The 13,300-nt window shown below is 66.0% G+C and overlaps 6 protein-coding genes across 6 annotated transcripts; 2 read left to right on the top strand and 4 right to left on the bottom strand.

Annotated features, from left to right (window-relative positions):
- Positions 1 to 525: 525 nt before the first annotated feature.
- FA09DRAFT_339146 (cytochrome P450) lies at positions 526 to 2,943 on the bottom strand (the record flags this gene model as incomplete). Its single annotated transcript, XM_025744183.1, has 10 exons — positions 526 to 767; positions 829 to 1,095; positions 1,150 to 1,413; positions 1,474 to 1,947; positions 2,002 to 2,180; positions 2,236 to 2,317; positions 2,373 to 2,480; positions 2,534 to 2,561; positions 2,614 to 2,691; positions 2,746 to 2,943. 10 exons carry the CDS (start codon positions 2,941 to 2,943, stop codon positions 526 to 528), a joined length of 1,920 nt encoding a protein of 639 aa, XP_025597933.1.
- On the bottom strand, positions 2,783 to 3,702 carry FA09DRAFT_42420 (hypothetical protein). The gene has a single exon (XM_025745656.1). The coding sequence runs from the start codon at positions 3,611 to 3,613 to the stop codon at positions 3,059 to 3,061; it is 555 nt and encodes a 184-aa protein (XP_025597932.1). The 5' UTR covers positions 3,614 to 3,702; the 3' UTR covers positions 2,783 to 3,058.
- An 89-nt stretch (positions 3,703 to 3,791) lies between these two features.
- FA09DRAFT_339145 (hypothetical protein) lies at positions 3,792 to 6,642 on the bottom strand (the record flags this gene model as incomplete). Its single annotated transcript, XM_025744182.1, has 2 exons — positions 3,792 to 3,914; positions 3,985 to 6,642. The coding sequence occupies 2 exons, from the start codon at positions 6,640 to 6,642 to the stop codon at positions 3,792 to 3,794; spliced, it is 2,781 nt and encodes a 926-aa protein (XP_025597931.1).
- A 763-nt stretch (positions 6,643 to 7,405) lies between these two features.
- On the top strand, positions 7,406 to 9,706 carry FA09DRAFT_298150 (hypothetical protein; the record flags this gene model as incomplete). Its single annotated transcript, XM_025740235.1, has 6 exons — positions 7,406 to 7,530; positions 7,589 to 7,884; positions 7,978 to 8,549; positions 8,615 to 8,770; positions 8,832 to 9,287; positions 9,512 to 9,706. 6 exons carry the CDS (start codon positions 7,406 to 7,408, stop codon positions 9,704 to 9,706), a joined length of 1,800 nt encoding a protein of 599 aa, XP_025597930.1.
- A 364-nt stretch (positions 9,707 to 10,070) lies between these two features.
- FA09DRAFT_339143 (hypothetical protein) lies at positions 10,071 to 12,250 on the top strand (the record flags this gene model as incomplete). The annotated part of the gene is made up of 8 exons (XM_025744181.1): positions 10,071 to 10,200; positions 10,258 to 10,392; positions 10,446 to 10,511; positions 10,568 to 10,761; positions 10,814 to 10,977; positions 11,033 to 11,421; positions 11,476 to 11,630; positions 11,684 to 12,250. The coding sequence occupies 8 exons, from the start codon at positions 10,071 to 10,073 to the stop codon at positions 12,248 to 12,250; spliced, it is 1,800 nt and encodes a 599-aa protein (XP_025597929.1).
- Positions 12,251 to 12,289: 39 nt separating this feature from the next.
- Positions 12,290 to 13,221, bottom strand: FA09DRAFT_360966 (putative clathrin coat assembly protein ap17; the record flags this gene model as incomplete). The annotated part of the gene is made up of 5 exons (XM_025745297.1): positions 13,048 to 13,221; positions 12,894 to 12,992; positions 12,704 to 12,839; positions 12,364 to 12,501; positions 12,290 to 12,306 (listed from the first exon to the last, which is right to left on the bottom strand). Exons 1-5 carry the CDS (start codon positions 13,087 to 13,089, stop codon positions 12,290 to 12,292), a joined length of 432 nt encoding a protein of 143 aa, XP_025597928.1. The 5' UTR covers positions 13,090 to 13,221.
- Between the last annotated feature and the right edge of the window lie 79 nt (positions 13,222 to 13,300).

Raw genomic sequence — 13,300 nt, 5'->3', positions numbered from 1 at the left:
CCTTGCTGCTGCGCACCCGCCAAGAAGGAGGACCCGCACGGGCTCGCACCCGCCGGCGCGAGCTCCGCGCAGGCCGGCGGCGTGCCTGCATGCCTCGCGCGCGCATCCGCCGAGATCGCCAGCGCCCGAATTGGCGCCGCTGGACCCGCTCTCCTCACGCCTCGCCTGCTGCTGCATCTGTCGTCGTCTCTCAGCTGCACCAGCAACGCCCGAGCTGCTCCAGAGACCGTTCTGATGGCTGACTCGCAGTCAGTACTGCAGTCCGAGCAATTTGCGGCCAGGTGAAGAAAAGGAAGAGGCCCAGCGGGTCCAGCGAGGTGTGGCGCTGCGCGCTGCAGACGCGCATCATGGCGCAGCGTGCGCATGGCGCGGTCACACGACCATGCCCAGCGCCAAGTTTGCAGTCCGCCGTGTTGCTTGGCCAGGGGCAGGAGGCAAGGAATACAGCAGAGGAGACAGAGAACGACGGATGCTGTCCAGGGCGAGGGGGAGAAAGAGATAGAGAGAGATGTCCGAGCGGCCTCGCTACGAGGCTGCCGCTGTTGTTGCCGGTGTCGCCGTCGGTGTCTGCGCGTCCTCTTCCTCCTGCGCGTCGAGCGGCGCCCTCGAGAGCCAAAGCGGGCACTGTTCCCGCCCAGCCGTCGTATCCCACGGTCTCGAAACGAGCCATCGATTCGGCACGATGCGGCGAGCCGTAGCTTCGAACTGCAGCGAGCCGAGCAGGACGGCTAGGATCGCCTTCATCTCTGCGATGGCGAAGCGCTGGCCTGCGAGAGGAAGGAGATCATCAGCAAGGAGGGAGTGGTAAGGTGTCGGTTGAGTGCTCACCGATGCAGCCGCGCGGCCCAAACAGAAAGGCCGGCCCACCAGCGACCTTGAAGCGCTGGGTGCCCGCCGTCTCCTCTCCCCACCGCTCAGGTCGGAACGAGTCGGCGTCCTCTCCGAAGCTCTTCGGGTCGCGCCCGATGGCTTCGATCGGAATCATGATGAGCGTGCCCGGCTGAATGACGAAGCTGCCGCCCCGCACGTTCGGCGAGTGCTCTTTCGAGACGGGGATGCGATCCGTCATGGTTGCTACTCGCGAGCTCGTGTGGACTGTTGCCGGGCGTCAGCCTTGATGCAGCGCAAGGATGGAAGTGGGTGACTCACTAGCTCCCTTGAGTCTCAGCGTCTCCCTGAAGGTCCAGTCCAGATACTCGATGCTCTCAAGCTCCTCACTCGTCAGCTCTCTTCCTTCGTCTTCCTGCGCGAGGCCATCGTGTCGCTCGGCAGCTCGCCAGCTGCTCGACTCAAGGGAGAGACCGAGCTCCACTCGCTTGGCTCGAATAGCGGCGCGGAGCTTACGCTGTACGTGCGGGTGCTGTGAGAGGAGGAGAAGCGTCCAGCTGAGCTGCGTCGACGTCGTCTCGAAGCCTGACGCCAGGCACGCAAACGTCAGCGCTGCCAATGTGCGGCTCCAGCAGCGCGACTCACCGGCAAACATGAGCGTCGAGATCTGCGCCACGAGCTCCTCATCGCTCAAGCTCGCCTTGTCCATCGTAGCATTGTCCGCCGCCATCTTGCTCAAGAATCGTCCGTCCGCTTCCTCGCGCTCCTTTGCGACGGCATTGGCTCGCATCAGGCTAGCGAGCAAGTCGGTGCGCTGTCCCGAGAGCGTCTCTCCCACCGCAACATCCGCTCGCGCGCGCTCCACCACCTCTCCTGCCTTCTCCTGCAGCACTGCCCGCGCCGTGCGGAAGGCTCGAGACTCGGTCGTCAGGAACGGCACCTTGAGAAGAACGGGGAAGAACATGACGAGAATGTCGAGGATGATCTTGGTGTGCGAGCCGGTCGACGAGATCTTGACGACCTCGTCGAACGCCCTCGAGAGCGGATTGCGAGAGAGTGGCAGCGTGTCGTCCGAGGAGACATCGATGGGCTGGATCAGGTCCGGCTCGTCCAATGCACCTAGGCCGCCGCGTCAGCTCGAAGACAGCACAGCCCGGCGTGCGGGGCGCTTACCGAACGAGTAGCCAAAGCCAGCGTCGCCGAGCATGTCGAGCGACGAGCGAGACACGGGCCGCAGCACATCAACGAGCAAAGCGTTGCGTGCCTTTTCGCCCTCTGCGGTACCCTCGTACGCAGGAGGCGCAGAGTCGATCGAATTGAGCAAGCAGTGGCGAAGATGACGAGCGTGATACCTGCGGCCCGCAGGTTAGCATCGCACTCGACGTCGTCGGGGAAGAAGACACGCACTGGAAGACAGGCTCGAGGGACTTGATCGCTCGTGGCGAGAAGCCGGGCTGGAGAGCTCGCTTCTGACGCTTGTGGTCGTGACCTGCATGGCAACATGAGCGGAAGCGTGCAAGCGCGCGCAAGCATCGTAGACTGACCCTCGATGACGAGCAGACCGGGACCCATGAGTCCCGTGATGACCCGAATGACATCGCGCTGCTTCGGATAGTCGTAGCAGCGTGTCACGAAGATGTGCTGCAGCGCCACTGGTAGCACGAGTCAGGACACGGGCAGCGAGGCGAGCAGTCTGACGGCGCACCTGGGTCTGTGATGACGAGGCGTGGCTCCTGCGCCGCAGCGTCAGTCGCAAAGCTGCGCTCTCGCAGCGGCATCACTCACGCCAAAGAAGGCATACAGCTTCACGACGCCTCCATACAGCCTCGTCAGCTTCACACAGACATCTTGCAGGTCGTTGTCCTGCGCCATCTGGCATCAGTCTTCTCCTCCACTCGCCTCCAGCGCCGCACTCACCAGGAACTGCTGCCAGTGACCCATGAAGAAGCCTCCTGAGCGAGGCGGGCCCAGCACCTCCTTCAGCAGCGTGCGGTAGTGCAGCAACTGCCATGCCACGAGTCCCACGACTAGCAGCCAGAGCGCCAGGCTGCCGTACAAGATGTAGCCTAGCGTCGAGTGCGGCGCCCAGTCGGACAGAGAGACTTGCAGCTGCATCGTAGAGGGTGATGGGTGGAGGGAGGCAAGTCACACGCAGACGTGCGCAGGGCTACGTCGCACGGCGTGCTCAGGTGTGCTCCGGCGAGCGCGCGCGGACGCGGGCTCGGGCGGCCTAGCTCCTATCTGAGTCCAGATGTGGTAGCGGGGCATCACTTGAAGGCACGACGCTAGCGCAATGTGCCATGATGGACGACGACGGCAGGCCATCGTCGGCCTGCTGAAAGAGCGGAGAAGGCAGACAGAGGCCGGGGCAAACAAGCGGCTGGTCGTGCGGCGGCCCCTTGGCACGGCAGCGCCGCACGCGAATGAACGCCGCGTGCCGTCCGTCCTGCAGCCCGCAGCAGGCCGTAGGCTGGCGCCGGCGGCTCGCGAGGCAAGGGAACGGATCTCGACAGCAGCAGGCACTTGATGAGTGAAACAAGGAGAGCATGTGCGCACTTCGGCTCCGGCGGGTGTGCGCAGCTGTCATGCCCACACCCGAGGTGGTCTTGTTGTCGCACGAGGACAAGGCGCGGCGCAAGCGCGAACAAGGACAGCCGCGCGCGCGCTGCCACATCGGGCACGCCTTGTCCGCGTCTCTTGTCCTCGAGGTGTGGGCGTGAACAGCGGCAGCGGCATGACGTGCACGCACTCCGCACGCAGGAGCGAGGCACAGGTGAGAACGCATGAAGCACGGTGCACGCTAGCTCAATGCACACTGAGAGGGCCCGCACGCAACGTCTCTGTGGGATTGCAGGCCTGCTGCACGCGCCAGAAGGATGCGCAGGGTGGCAGCAGCAATGCGTGCGTGTCGCACAGGGCACAGGTGGCAGCAACGCCGGCAGCGCCTCGCCAGATCTGCTGCTCTACACGGCTCCCAGACGCGAGAGGACGTGCTGCTCCAGGTCGATCCAGCCGCCTCCTACGCGCGCCAGCACCTTGCGCACCTTGGTGCCGCTGCGAGCGCCGGCCGAGCCAGCCGGTCGATGCTACGAGAGGGCGTGTGAGCGGCAGTCTCCGACCATGGAGTGCCACAAGTCTTCGGTGGTGCACACTCACCAGCTCGAGCAGCTTGCACATGACGGGCTTCGCGCCGCCGATGGAGTACTGCGCCTGCACCTCCTGTCCAGGTCTCGGCTCCGCCTTAAAGCCTCTCGGAAGCGGTTCGGAGACGCGCTCCAGGCCCACGCCCAGCGCATTGATGATGTACGCCACCTCTACGTCGAGCGCATCGGCCGGGTTGGGGCGGTATTGTTCGAGCGCTCCGCCCCGACTGGCACCGCCATTCCACGCGCTGTAGCCGCCCACACTGCTGTTGCCGGCATCGCTGAAGGTCGGAGTGGCGCGTCCACCGGAGCGCGTGGCACGGAAGTTGCTCACGGAAGAAGCGCCCGAGACAGAGCGAGTGGCCGGTAAGCCGGCGTGCGGCACAGCAGCGAGAGCAGCGGCACTGAGGGGCGTCGTGCGGCCACTGGTCTTGCTGATGTTCAGCGGACTCGTCACGCTCGGCGCCGTGCCGACGTTGTAGCGCGAGGGAGGCGGACGACTGGAGCGCTTCGTCGCGGGAGAAGAGGTCGAGGGCGTGCCGCGGGAGGGCTTTGCAAACATGCTGAGCCGCTGTACACGCGCCGCAATCGTAGGCTCAGGCGTCTGCATGGTGCTGCGGCTCGGACCAGCGTAGTGGCCACGAGGAGAAGAGGCGAATGCCGAATTCGAGGCATGCGACATGGCAGAGCTGGGCCGCGAGCCGGTCGCGCCCTGACTCGACTGCATGGCCAGCCGCGGGATTAAGCTGTTGCGCTTGTTCCCTCGCTCGTCCGTCACTGTGCCCGCAGCGCTTGGCGGACGGTAGTACATGCCCGCCACGCTCGAAGGCCGTGCGGGACGCGACGTGAATGAGTCGAGACTGACGTTGCCGACGTCTTCCATCGAGCTGTCGCCCACTGACGGCGCAGCTCGGCGCGCGTGAGAATTGAAGTCGAGATCCGGTGGCGGCTCAGAGGCGCCGCGAGACCACGTCGGCTGCGGCTGCGGCGTCTTTGATCGCGCCGAGAAAGGTGGTGCGAAGAGGCCAGGCGGACGGTAGGAGCTCGGCGGCACGGGCGGATCTTGCTGCGGCCGCAGGCGGTGCGGCCGCGAAGGGCTGAAGCTGCTGCCTGGCGTGGTGCGCCCAGAAGCTGAGACGTGCACAGACCGCTCGTTGACCTCCACCTCGTCCTGCACCTTGCTGCTGCCCTTCCACGCCGGCCGATCCGCCAGGTGTGGCGGCGGCACAGCTCCGAAGCGGCCAGCGGGCTCCTGCGTACGCATCGTATTCGATGATGGCGCCTTGCGTAGCCGGCTCGCAGGTGGTGTCAGGCTGGACGAGCCCGGCGTCTGCGCGTACGCTGCGCTCGACGTGCGAACGGGAATGGCGTGCGGGCCATCTGGCCCGATGCTGCTGAGCCGGCGAGCGCTCTTTGGCGGCTTCGGCGGGGCAGCAATGCCGGACGCTGCGATGCCGACCAAGTTGCCTGCACTGGGGCTGCGACGCGCCGGCATGCCGGGGCTCGTTCGCATGCTGCTCTTGGGGCCCACGCGTGGCCTCGTCGGCGTGCCTGAGTTGGAGCTGCTGGCGCCTGGGCTCGCAACGCTGATGACGCTGCTGCTCGCCGGACTGTCAGAGCTGGCATGACCGCTGTAGAGCAGCTGTGCCTCGACGCGGCGCATCTCTTTCTCCATGCGACTCATAGCCTCGCGCAGCGCACGCCAGCGCGACTTGAGCTCCATGAAGCTGCGCAGTACGCTACCGTTGCTCGTGGCGCGATCGCGCAGACCGCGCTCCAGGACGCCAAAGACCTGCTCGCACGCTGGGCCGTAGTGCCCACGCTTGACCTCAAAGACATGTCGCCGTGCGCGCAGGTCGGCTAATCGGGCGTTGCGCTCCTCTCGCTCGTCCTCAAAGTCTGCAGCTTCGGCACGCAGCGTCGTGGCAGAGGTGATGAAGTCGGCGCAGACAGCGAGCGCCTTGTCGAGCGAGTCCATCATGCCCGACGCCTGTCCACTGACGTTCTGGAAGACACTGACGTACTTGTCCTCGCCCAGCTCGCGCTTCAGCGTCTCGGCCTCCTGCTGCACCTTGGCCCACTCTGCCGAGAGCGCGACAAACTCTCTGCGCAGCGCAGCAGTGCCTGAGGCACCGCCGTTGCGCGAGCGAACGGCATCGTCGAAGGAGGCAAAGCTGGACAGACTGGCCTGCGAGCCGGTGCTGTCGCGCCTTGAGCGCCCTTCTGCCCACGCCGCCATCTCGCCGTCTACGCCGTTGCCGTTGCCGAGCTTGGGCGTGCAGGCGGCCTCGAGCGCCTCGATGGACGCCTCGAGCGAGCTCATCGCGCCGCTGACGCTGCCCAGCTGCCCGTCGAGGCTCATCAGGGCCTGGTCCAGCTCGCTGGGCTGCGCCGCCTCGCCCGCTGCCTCGTCCGCGGCATCTGCCACTGGCGGCGGCAGGAAGCGGCCCGTGTGGCGCTGCTCCTCGGCGACGAAGATGGCGCGTCGGATCTCGTCGATGTTGGCGGCCGTCTCGGCGAGCAATGCCCGCACGGGCGGCGCCTCGAGGAGCGGCACGCCATTGTGCGGCTTGCCTCGCGTCGCCGATGCCGTCTCGTTGTCGCTGTCGTCGGGATCGGAGATGCGCAGTGCCGAGATGCTCTCGATGAGCGCCGACGGACTGCGCTGCATGGCGGAGCGAGGGCGCAGGCAACGCAGCGGACGTGTGTGTGTGCGCAAGTGGAAGAGGTGGTGGTGGAGAGCGGGGCTGGGGCTGCGAGGACATCGGGCGTGATGCTCTCGCTCCTTTGACGCGTCGACACGCGAAGCGCCAGCGCGAGCCGAGGGGGCGCGCGGGTGCATTCCGCGGCGCCGCCAGCCAAGCCACACGCTGCGCGCCCGTCGCCCATCGGGCTGCTGCCGCTCTCTCGAGTCTCGACAGCCCAGCTGGTGCGGCAGACGTGCAGACAATGCAAGAGAGCAGACAGCTACTGCGCCTACGAAACTGTTGCCAGGTGCAGAGAAAGGCGGCCCAGCCCAAGGCGAGGCCAGCGAGCTTCCCGCGGCGGCGCGCAGCGGCGCGGCCCCAGCGCGCCGCGTGCGTCCGTGCGCCGCCGCCGAGGCGACCTCCTCGCTGTCGGCCACTGCTTCTCCTTGCGCTTTGCCTGCCTGGGTTGTCGATGGAATGAGAGGCAAAAGCACAGCAGTCCCAGCTCCAGCATCAGCTATGGCGCTGCGAGGTGTGGTTGGGTCGGACGAGCGGTGCACGGCCGGAGCAGCACCGCCTCCCGCTCGGCCAGCGCAGGCTCACAGCCACGCGCGGCGATTCAGGCACCGCGCGCGCAGCTGTCGTCACGGCGCAGGCCGGCCATCAGCCACGCCCGCCGCGCGCCACTCGCCCTCTCTCCCTCTCGCCATCACCACCCATCCGCACACCCCTCGCGCTGCCTTCACCATGTTCAAGGCCGCGAACCCATACGACGACATCGTCAACAAGGCCACCGACGAGAACCTCACCGCCGAGAACTGGGAGCTGAACCTCGATGTCTGCGACAAGGTCTCGGGCGACGGCGAGGCGGGGTGAGTGCTGCGCCGCGCGCTGTCCCTCTCGCATCTCGTCACTCACGCTCCTCCGCAGCGCACGCAACTGTCTCGCCGCCATCATCCGACGCCTCTCGCACCGCAGCGCCAACGTGCAGCTCTACGCCCTGACGCTCTGCGATGCCCTCTCCAAGAACGCCGGTGCCGCAGCCCACCGCGAGCTGGCGTCGCGCGCCTTCACCGAGACGCTGCGCCGCCTCTTTGGCGACCGCAACGTGCACGTCACCGTCAAGCGCAAGGCCTGGGCGCTGCTGCGCGAGTGGGGACGCGAGTGGGGCGAGAGCGAGGAGGGAGGCATGCTCGTGGAAACTATCGAGAGCCTCAAGAGCCAGAGTGAGTGGGCCCGCGCACGAGAGCGGATGCAGCGCTAATGTGGCGCTGCCAGACATCTCCTACGAGCCTGAGCCCGAAGCCGGCCCGCCTGAGCCGGTGAGTGCCCCAACGGCACCTCTGTCCTGCCGCCGCTCATCCCCTCTCAGTCCTCCGAGCAGCTTCGTGCCGAGGATGAAGAGCTGCGCCGCGTGCTCGAGCTGTCCAAGCTAGACACTGGCGGCCGCTCAGCATGGACCGGCGACTCGCAGTACAGTCGCGAGACTCCTGGCGCAGGCGCAAGCAGCGCTGCAGCAGCCGGAAGTGGCAGCAGCTCTCGTGCCCAGGGCGCCTCTGCGCCCAACGCCAGCGGCTACGTCGCTTCGCCTGCGGCTGCGCAGCCCGCCGCGTCCTTCGCCTCTGCACCGACTGCCAATGGCTCGTCGTCGTCCTCGCGCGGCGCCTCCTCGTCGCAGACCGCGGCCGCTGCCCCTACGGCTGCCGCACCTGCTGCAGCGGTGCCCGCGGCTCCCTCGCGCGTGCGTGCGCTGTACGACTTTGCGCCGACCGAGGCTGGCGAACTGGCCTTCTCCAAGGGCGACATCGTGCGCGTGCTGGACTCGGTGTACGAGCACTGGTGGCGCGGTGAGCTGCGTGGCGAGGCGGGCATCTTTCCCGTCAACTACGTGGTGCGTGCTAGCAGGACGCTCGGAGACTCGCGGGCTGTAGCTCACCAACTCTGTCGGTCGCGCAGGAAGTGCTGCCCGACCCGACGCCCGCCGACCTGCAGCGCGAGGCCGAGCTCGAAGCGCGCATCTTTGCGCAGGCCGGCAACATCGACCGCCTGCTGAGCAAGCTTCGCGAACTCGACCCGAGCCGCGACAATCTAGCCGAGGATGAGGAGCTGCAGGTGAGGCGCTCCGCACTTGCGCTCTCATGGCGTCACTGACGCAGATTCTTGCGCGCTACAGGAGCTCTACCAGTCCTCTCTCTCCATGCGGCCCAAGATCGTGCGACTCATCGATCGCTACAGCGTCAAGGTCTCCGAGCTGCGCGCCATGAACGACAAGTTTGTGCGAGCGCGCTCGAGCTTCGACCAAGCAATGGAGCAGAGTCTGGCAAAGTACAACCCGAGCGCCGCTGCTGCCGACTACACGCAGCAACGCCCCGAGTACGCGGCGCAGCAGCAACAGCAACAGCAGGAATACGCGGCGCAGTGGGCGCAGTGGTATGCTGCCAACGGCTACCCCGCAGGACAGGCACCGCAGGGTGGACATCCGCAGCAGCAGCAGCAGCAGCAGCACGCTCAGCAGCCTCAGCAGGCGCAGCCGCAGCAGCAGCCGCAGCAGCAACCGCAGCAGCAGGCACAGCAGGCGCACCCGAATCCCAACGATCCGGGCTACGCCGAGTGGTACTATGCCCAGCCGGTACGTTGCGCCCTCGGCATGATTGTCGACTGCGCTTGCTCACTCGTCGCCTCCTCCAGAGCGTCCAGGCCGCACAGGCTGCACAGGCTCAGCAGCAGCACCAAGCGCAGCACGCACAGCACGTGGAGCAAGCCGTCGCCTCCCAGCCTGGCGCCGCTCAGCACGCCGCGTACCCGTACGCCCAAGCCTCTCAGGCGCCGCCTGCAGCCGCAGGTGCACAGCAGCCGTATGCGCAGCAGCCGCCACAGGCCCAGGCATCGGCGCCAGCGCCGGGCAACCCGCAGCTGCAGGGCGCAGATGCGCCGCATGACGACGAGAAGCGCAAGCTGTTCGAACGCGCCAGAGCCGAGGCCGAGGCGTACCATCGTGCGGCTCAGCAGCAACAACAGCAGGCTGGGGGAAGTGCGGGCCCCGCTTGAACGGGAGGGCTGCGAATGCTATGATCTGCCATGAATGCCTCCTCCTGCTCGTCTGGTCGTTCGGCTTGGTGGCCACACAGCTTGACACCTGCAGTGTCTGAGACCGGCTTTCTTTAGCCTCGTAGGCGCGGAGCAGATGTGGTGGACGAGGAGGCGCGAGAAGAAAGCTGGCCTGGCCCGTGCACACACACGTCCGGAACTCGGGCGCTGGCGCCGCTCACGTCTTGTGGAGCTCTCGCTGGCGAGGATGCATTCTTCTCGCCCGGCCCTCTTCCTCTCTGACCACCACAGCACCAGCAAAACGACAAGAGAGTCAGAGTGCGCCGCTACCAAGGACGCAAGCACGCTTCTGCATCGCTTCGATATGGCCGGCGGCACACTCTCGTGGCGCGGCGTCTACCATGCGCTGCTGGTGTTGCGTCTGCTCTTGGCGCTTGGGTCCACGGGCTACGTGCATCCCGACGAGTGGTTCCAGAGCGGCGAGGCCGTGGCAGGTGAGAGTTTCATGTCCCATTCTCTCATTCTGCCACAAGCTGACAGCGCACTGGCAGGCCCATGGCTGAACGTCGATGCGCTGCGCACGTGGGAGTTCGACCCCGCGAGCCCGGCTCGGTCGCTGGCGAGTATCTATCTCTTCGCGGCCCCACTGCGGCTATTTGCGATGGCGTGTCGAGCAATCAGTTATTGTGAGCTGCATCGCTTGCATTGCCGGCAGGCCATAGCTAAGCATGGTCCGCAGCGCCGTCAGCTCGCTGGCTGTTCGCCGTGCAGCGCTTGACCTCCTTCACCCTCACGCTGATCCTCGGTGAGCGTCGCAATCCAACTTACACCCGCTCCAGATCTGAAGCATTCGCTCTCTAGACTATTCCGTCGCGAAGCTCGTGCCGACAAGCGCCCGTCAGCGCAGTCAGACGTACAAGACGCTCTGCCTCTTCGCAACGTCGAGCGCCGTCCTGGGACTCGCGAACCGGCCCTTCTCGAACACAGTCGAGGCCGCAGCGCTCGGGCTCATCCTTGTCGTGACTCAGAGCCTCGTGCAAGCAGCCAAAACTTGGGTAAGCATCGCCGGAGCGCAGCGCTGCTCTGACGCTCATGGCCGTTCAGCAGCGACAGGTGTCATCGTCAGTCGAGGCGCGGCCTAAATGGACAAGGCACGCTACAGTCTTCGGCTTGCTGTCTGCGCTCGGCATCTTCTCGCGCTTTACCTTTCCGATCTTCCTGCTGGCGCCTAGCGCAGTGTTGGTGCAGAAAGCCTGGCAGCTTGCGGCTCGGTGAGTCCGCATCTCCGCAAGCGCGCCGCACATTGCTGAGCCTGCCACTGGCCAGACAACGGGCCGGGCGCGCTCGACTGATGACGTTCCTCGGGCTGGGCTTCGACGTCCTGAGCCCCTTCGTGCTGCTCTCTCTTCTTCACATGGCCCTCGACTCGTACCTCTACCACGGCATCGCCTTCACCGGCGTCCCCGTGCTCGCGCCGCTCAATGCGCTGCTGTACAATCTGCGCACGTCCAACCTGGCCCAGCACGGCGAGCATCCGCGCTATCTGCACCTCCTCGCCAATGCGCCGATGGTGCTGGGTCTCGCCCCGTGGCTATTCGCAGGCGTGCGCAGCTTTCAGTGGATCAAGAACAGGCCGCGGGAGCGAAGAAGGCGCTCAAAGGGCAAGGCGCGCCAGAAGAGCGATGAGGAAGAAGTGCAGCACACGATGAGGCGCGGTGAGTGGACGCCGCCGCACGTGGCAAGCTGAGGTGCTGAGTCTGCGTCCACAGTGCATGTCTCTTGCATCGCAGTGGCACTCTCGTTGCTGTCGCTGCAGCCACATCAGGAGCCGCGCTTCCTGCTGCCGCTGCTGCTGCCCGCATCGCTGCTCTTCGCCTCTGCGCTCTCTGCTCCAAGAGTTGGCAGGCGCACACGTCGCATCCTCGTGAGTGCAGCATACAATCAACCTCACAGCCGAAGCTCACGCAGCAGGTCCAGGTTGGGATGCACGTCGCGCAGCATCTGTCGTTGCTGTGCTTCTACTCGCTGCACCACTGCGCGCTCCTGCCGACGCTCTTCCACCTCAATGCTCTGCTTCGCACATCGACACCACCACCAGCGCTGGAGCTGTCGCCGCACTCCTTTCCCCTGCGCACCGAGCTGCACGTCTGGCGCACCTTCATGCCGCCTCGGCATCTCGTGCTGCCGCCGCGCAACGCCGACGTATGGGCACGAGCGAGCGTGCAGGACCATGGCTCACTCGACGTAGAGCAGCTCGCGGGGCTGCTGCTCGCGCCGCGCAGCATCGAGGTGCCGTCGATGCCCAGGACACTCGAGCCGCCGTCCAGCGAGCTCTTGCGTCTGCTCATCGCGCCAGCATGGGCGCTGCCGCCGCTCGAGGCAGAGCTGCAGCGACGCGAGTCCCGCACAGACGTTCTGTACGTCTCGCAGCCGCAGCTCGACATGGACCATCTGCCCGAGGTGGCCGCGCTGTGGCCGTCTCTCGGCCTCCAGGCCGCAGCGCTCAGAGTGTTGCGGATAGAATCGTCGAATGTCGGGAGCTAGTGTACAATGTAATCATGTCTCGAGCCGAGCCAGGGCGTGCTACTCTAGCCGTTCCACTGTGCGAGGCCGTCATCAGCACCGTCCTAGACGAGCGGGCCAGTCGCGCCACTCACGCTGATCGAGCCGCGCCAGCACCACGTGCTTGCTGGTCTCCTCGATCTCGCCCGCCAGAAAGATCTCGTCGAGGATAGCGTACACCTTGTAGAAGTTGAAGACGAGGTCGAGCTCGCAGACGTTGCCGAAGAACGAGTCTGATCGGCAAGACGGTCAGACAAGGCTGCCCCTCAGACCTTTGCCGGTAGGGCTGCCCGAACGAGGAAGCGCACGCTCTGTCCCGCCGCTGTCTCAAGTACCACAGCCGCAGCCGTCACAGCTCCATCAGTGTGCCTGCACACGCAGTACTCGTTCCTCCCTGCTCAGAGCCTAACGCCGCGCCCGTCTCGTCGCACTTACCGAGCACCTCCACAAAGAGGTGGATGGCCTCCAGGTACGCCAGCTCGTTGTCGTTCACATCGACGCAGACGCAGAAGAAGAGGCCGGCGTACCTCCGGTAGACGACTTTGTGATTCCTGAATTCGACGAAGTTGGACTGTGCACGAGGGCGTCAGAGAGCACGAGGCAAGCGAGGACCGTGAGCGCGCACCTGGTACTTCTGGTCGCGCGGCGCAATCAGCCGGTGCACCTCGCCCTTGAGGCGCGACTGCTCATCGTCGTCGTATGGCACGTAGAACTTCGACAGCCGCTACGACGGTGTGTCAGCAACCGCGAGGCCCGTCGGGAGCGAGCAGACGACGCACCGACTTGCCCTGCCGGTTCTGCACGAGGATGAAGCGGATCATCGCGCCTGCTCGCCAGTCAACCACGGAGAGCGCTGATGCTGTGTGCACGATAGGGTCTGGCGCTAGATCGGGAGCGTGTGTGCGAAGAGAAGGGACGCAAGAGCAGGAGACAGGTGTGGGCTGGGGTGAGGGAGGGAAGGAGAGGTTGCGGCGCGCTGTTGCACCGCCTTGCGCCTGCGCACAAGCCACGCGCCCGGGAGGGACCTGCCGC

Source organism: Tilletiopsis washingtonensis (genome assembly GCF_003144115.1).
Source record: "Tilletiopsis washingtonensis strain MCA 4186 unplaced genomic scaffold FA09scaffold_12, whole genome shotgun sequence".
In the NCBI taxonomy this organism is placed as follows: domain Eukaryota; kingdom Fungi; phylum Basidiomycota; class Exobasidiomycetes; order Entylomatales; genus Tilletiopsis; species Tilletiopsis washingtonensis.
This window is presented reverse-complemented; position numbering and strand designations above follow the sequence as displayed.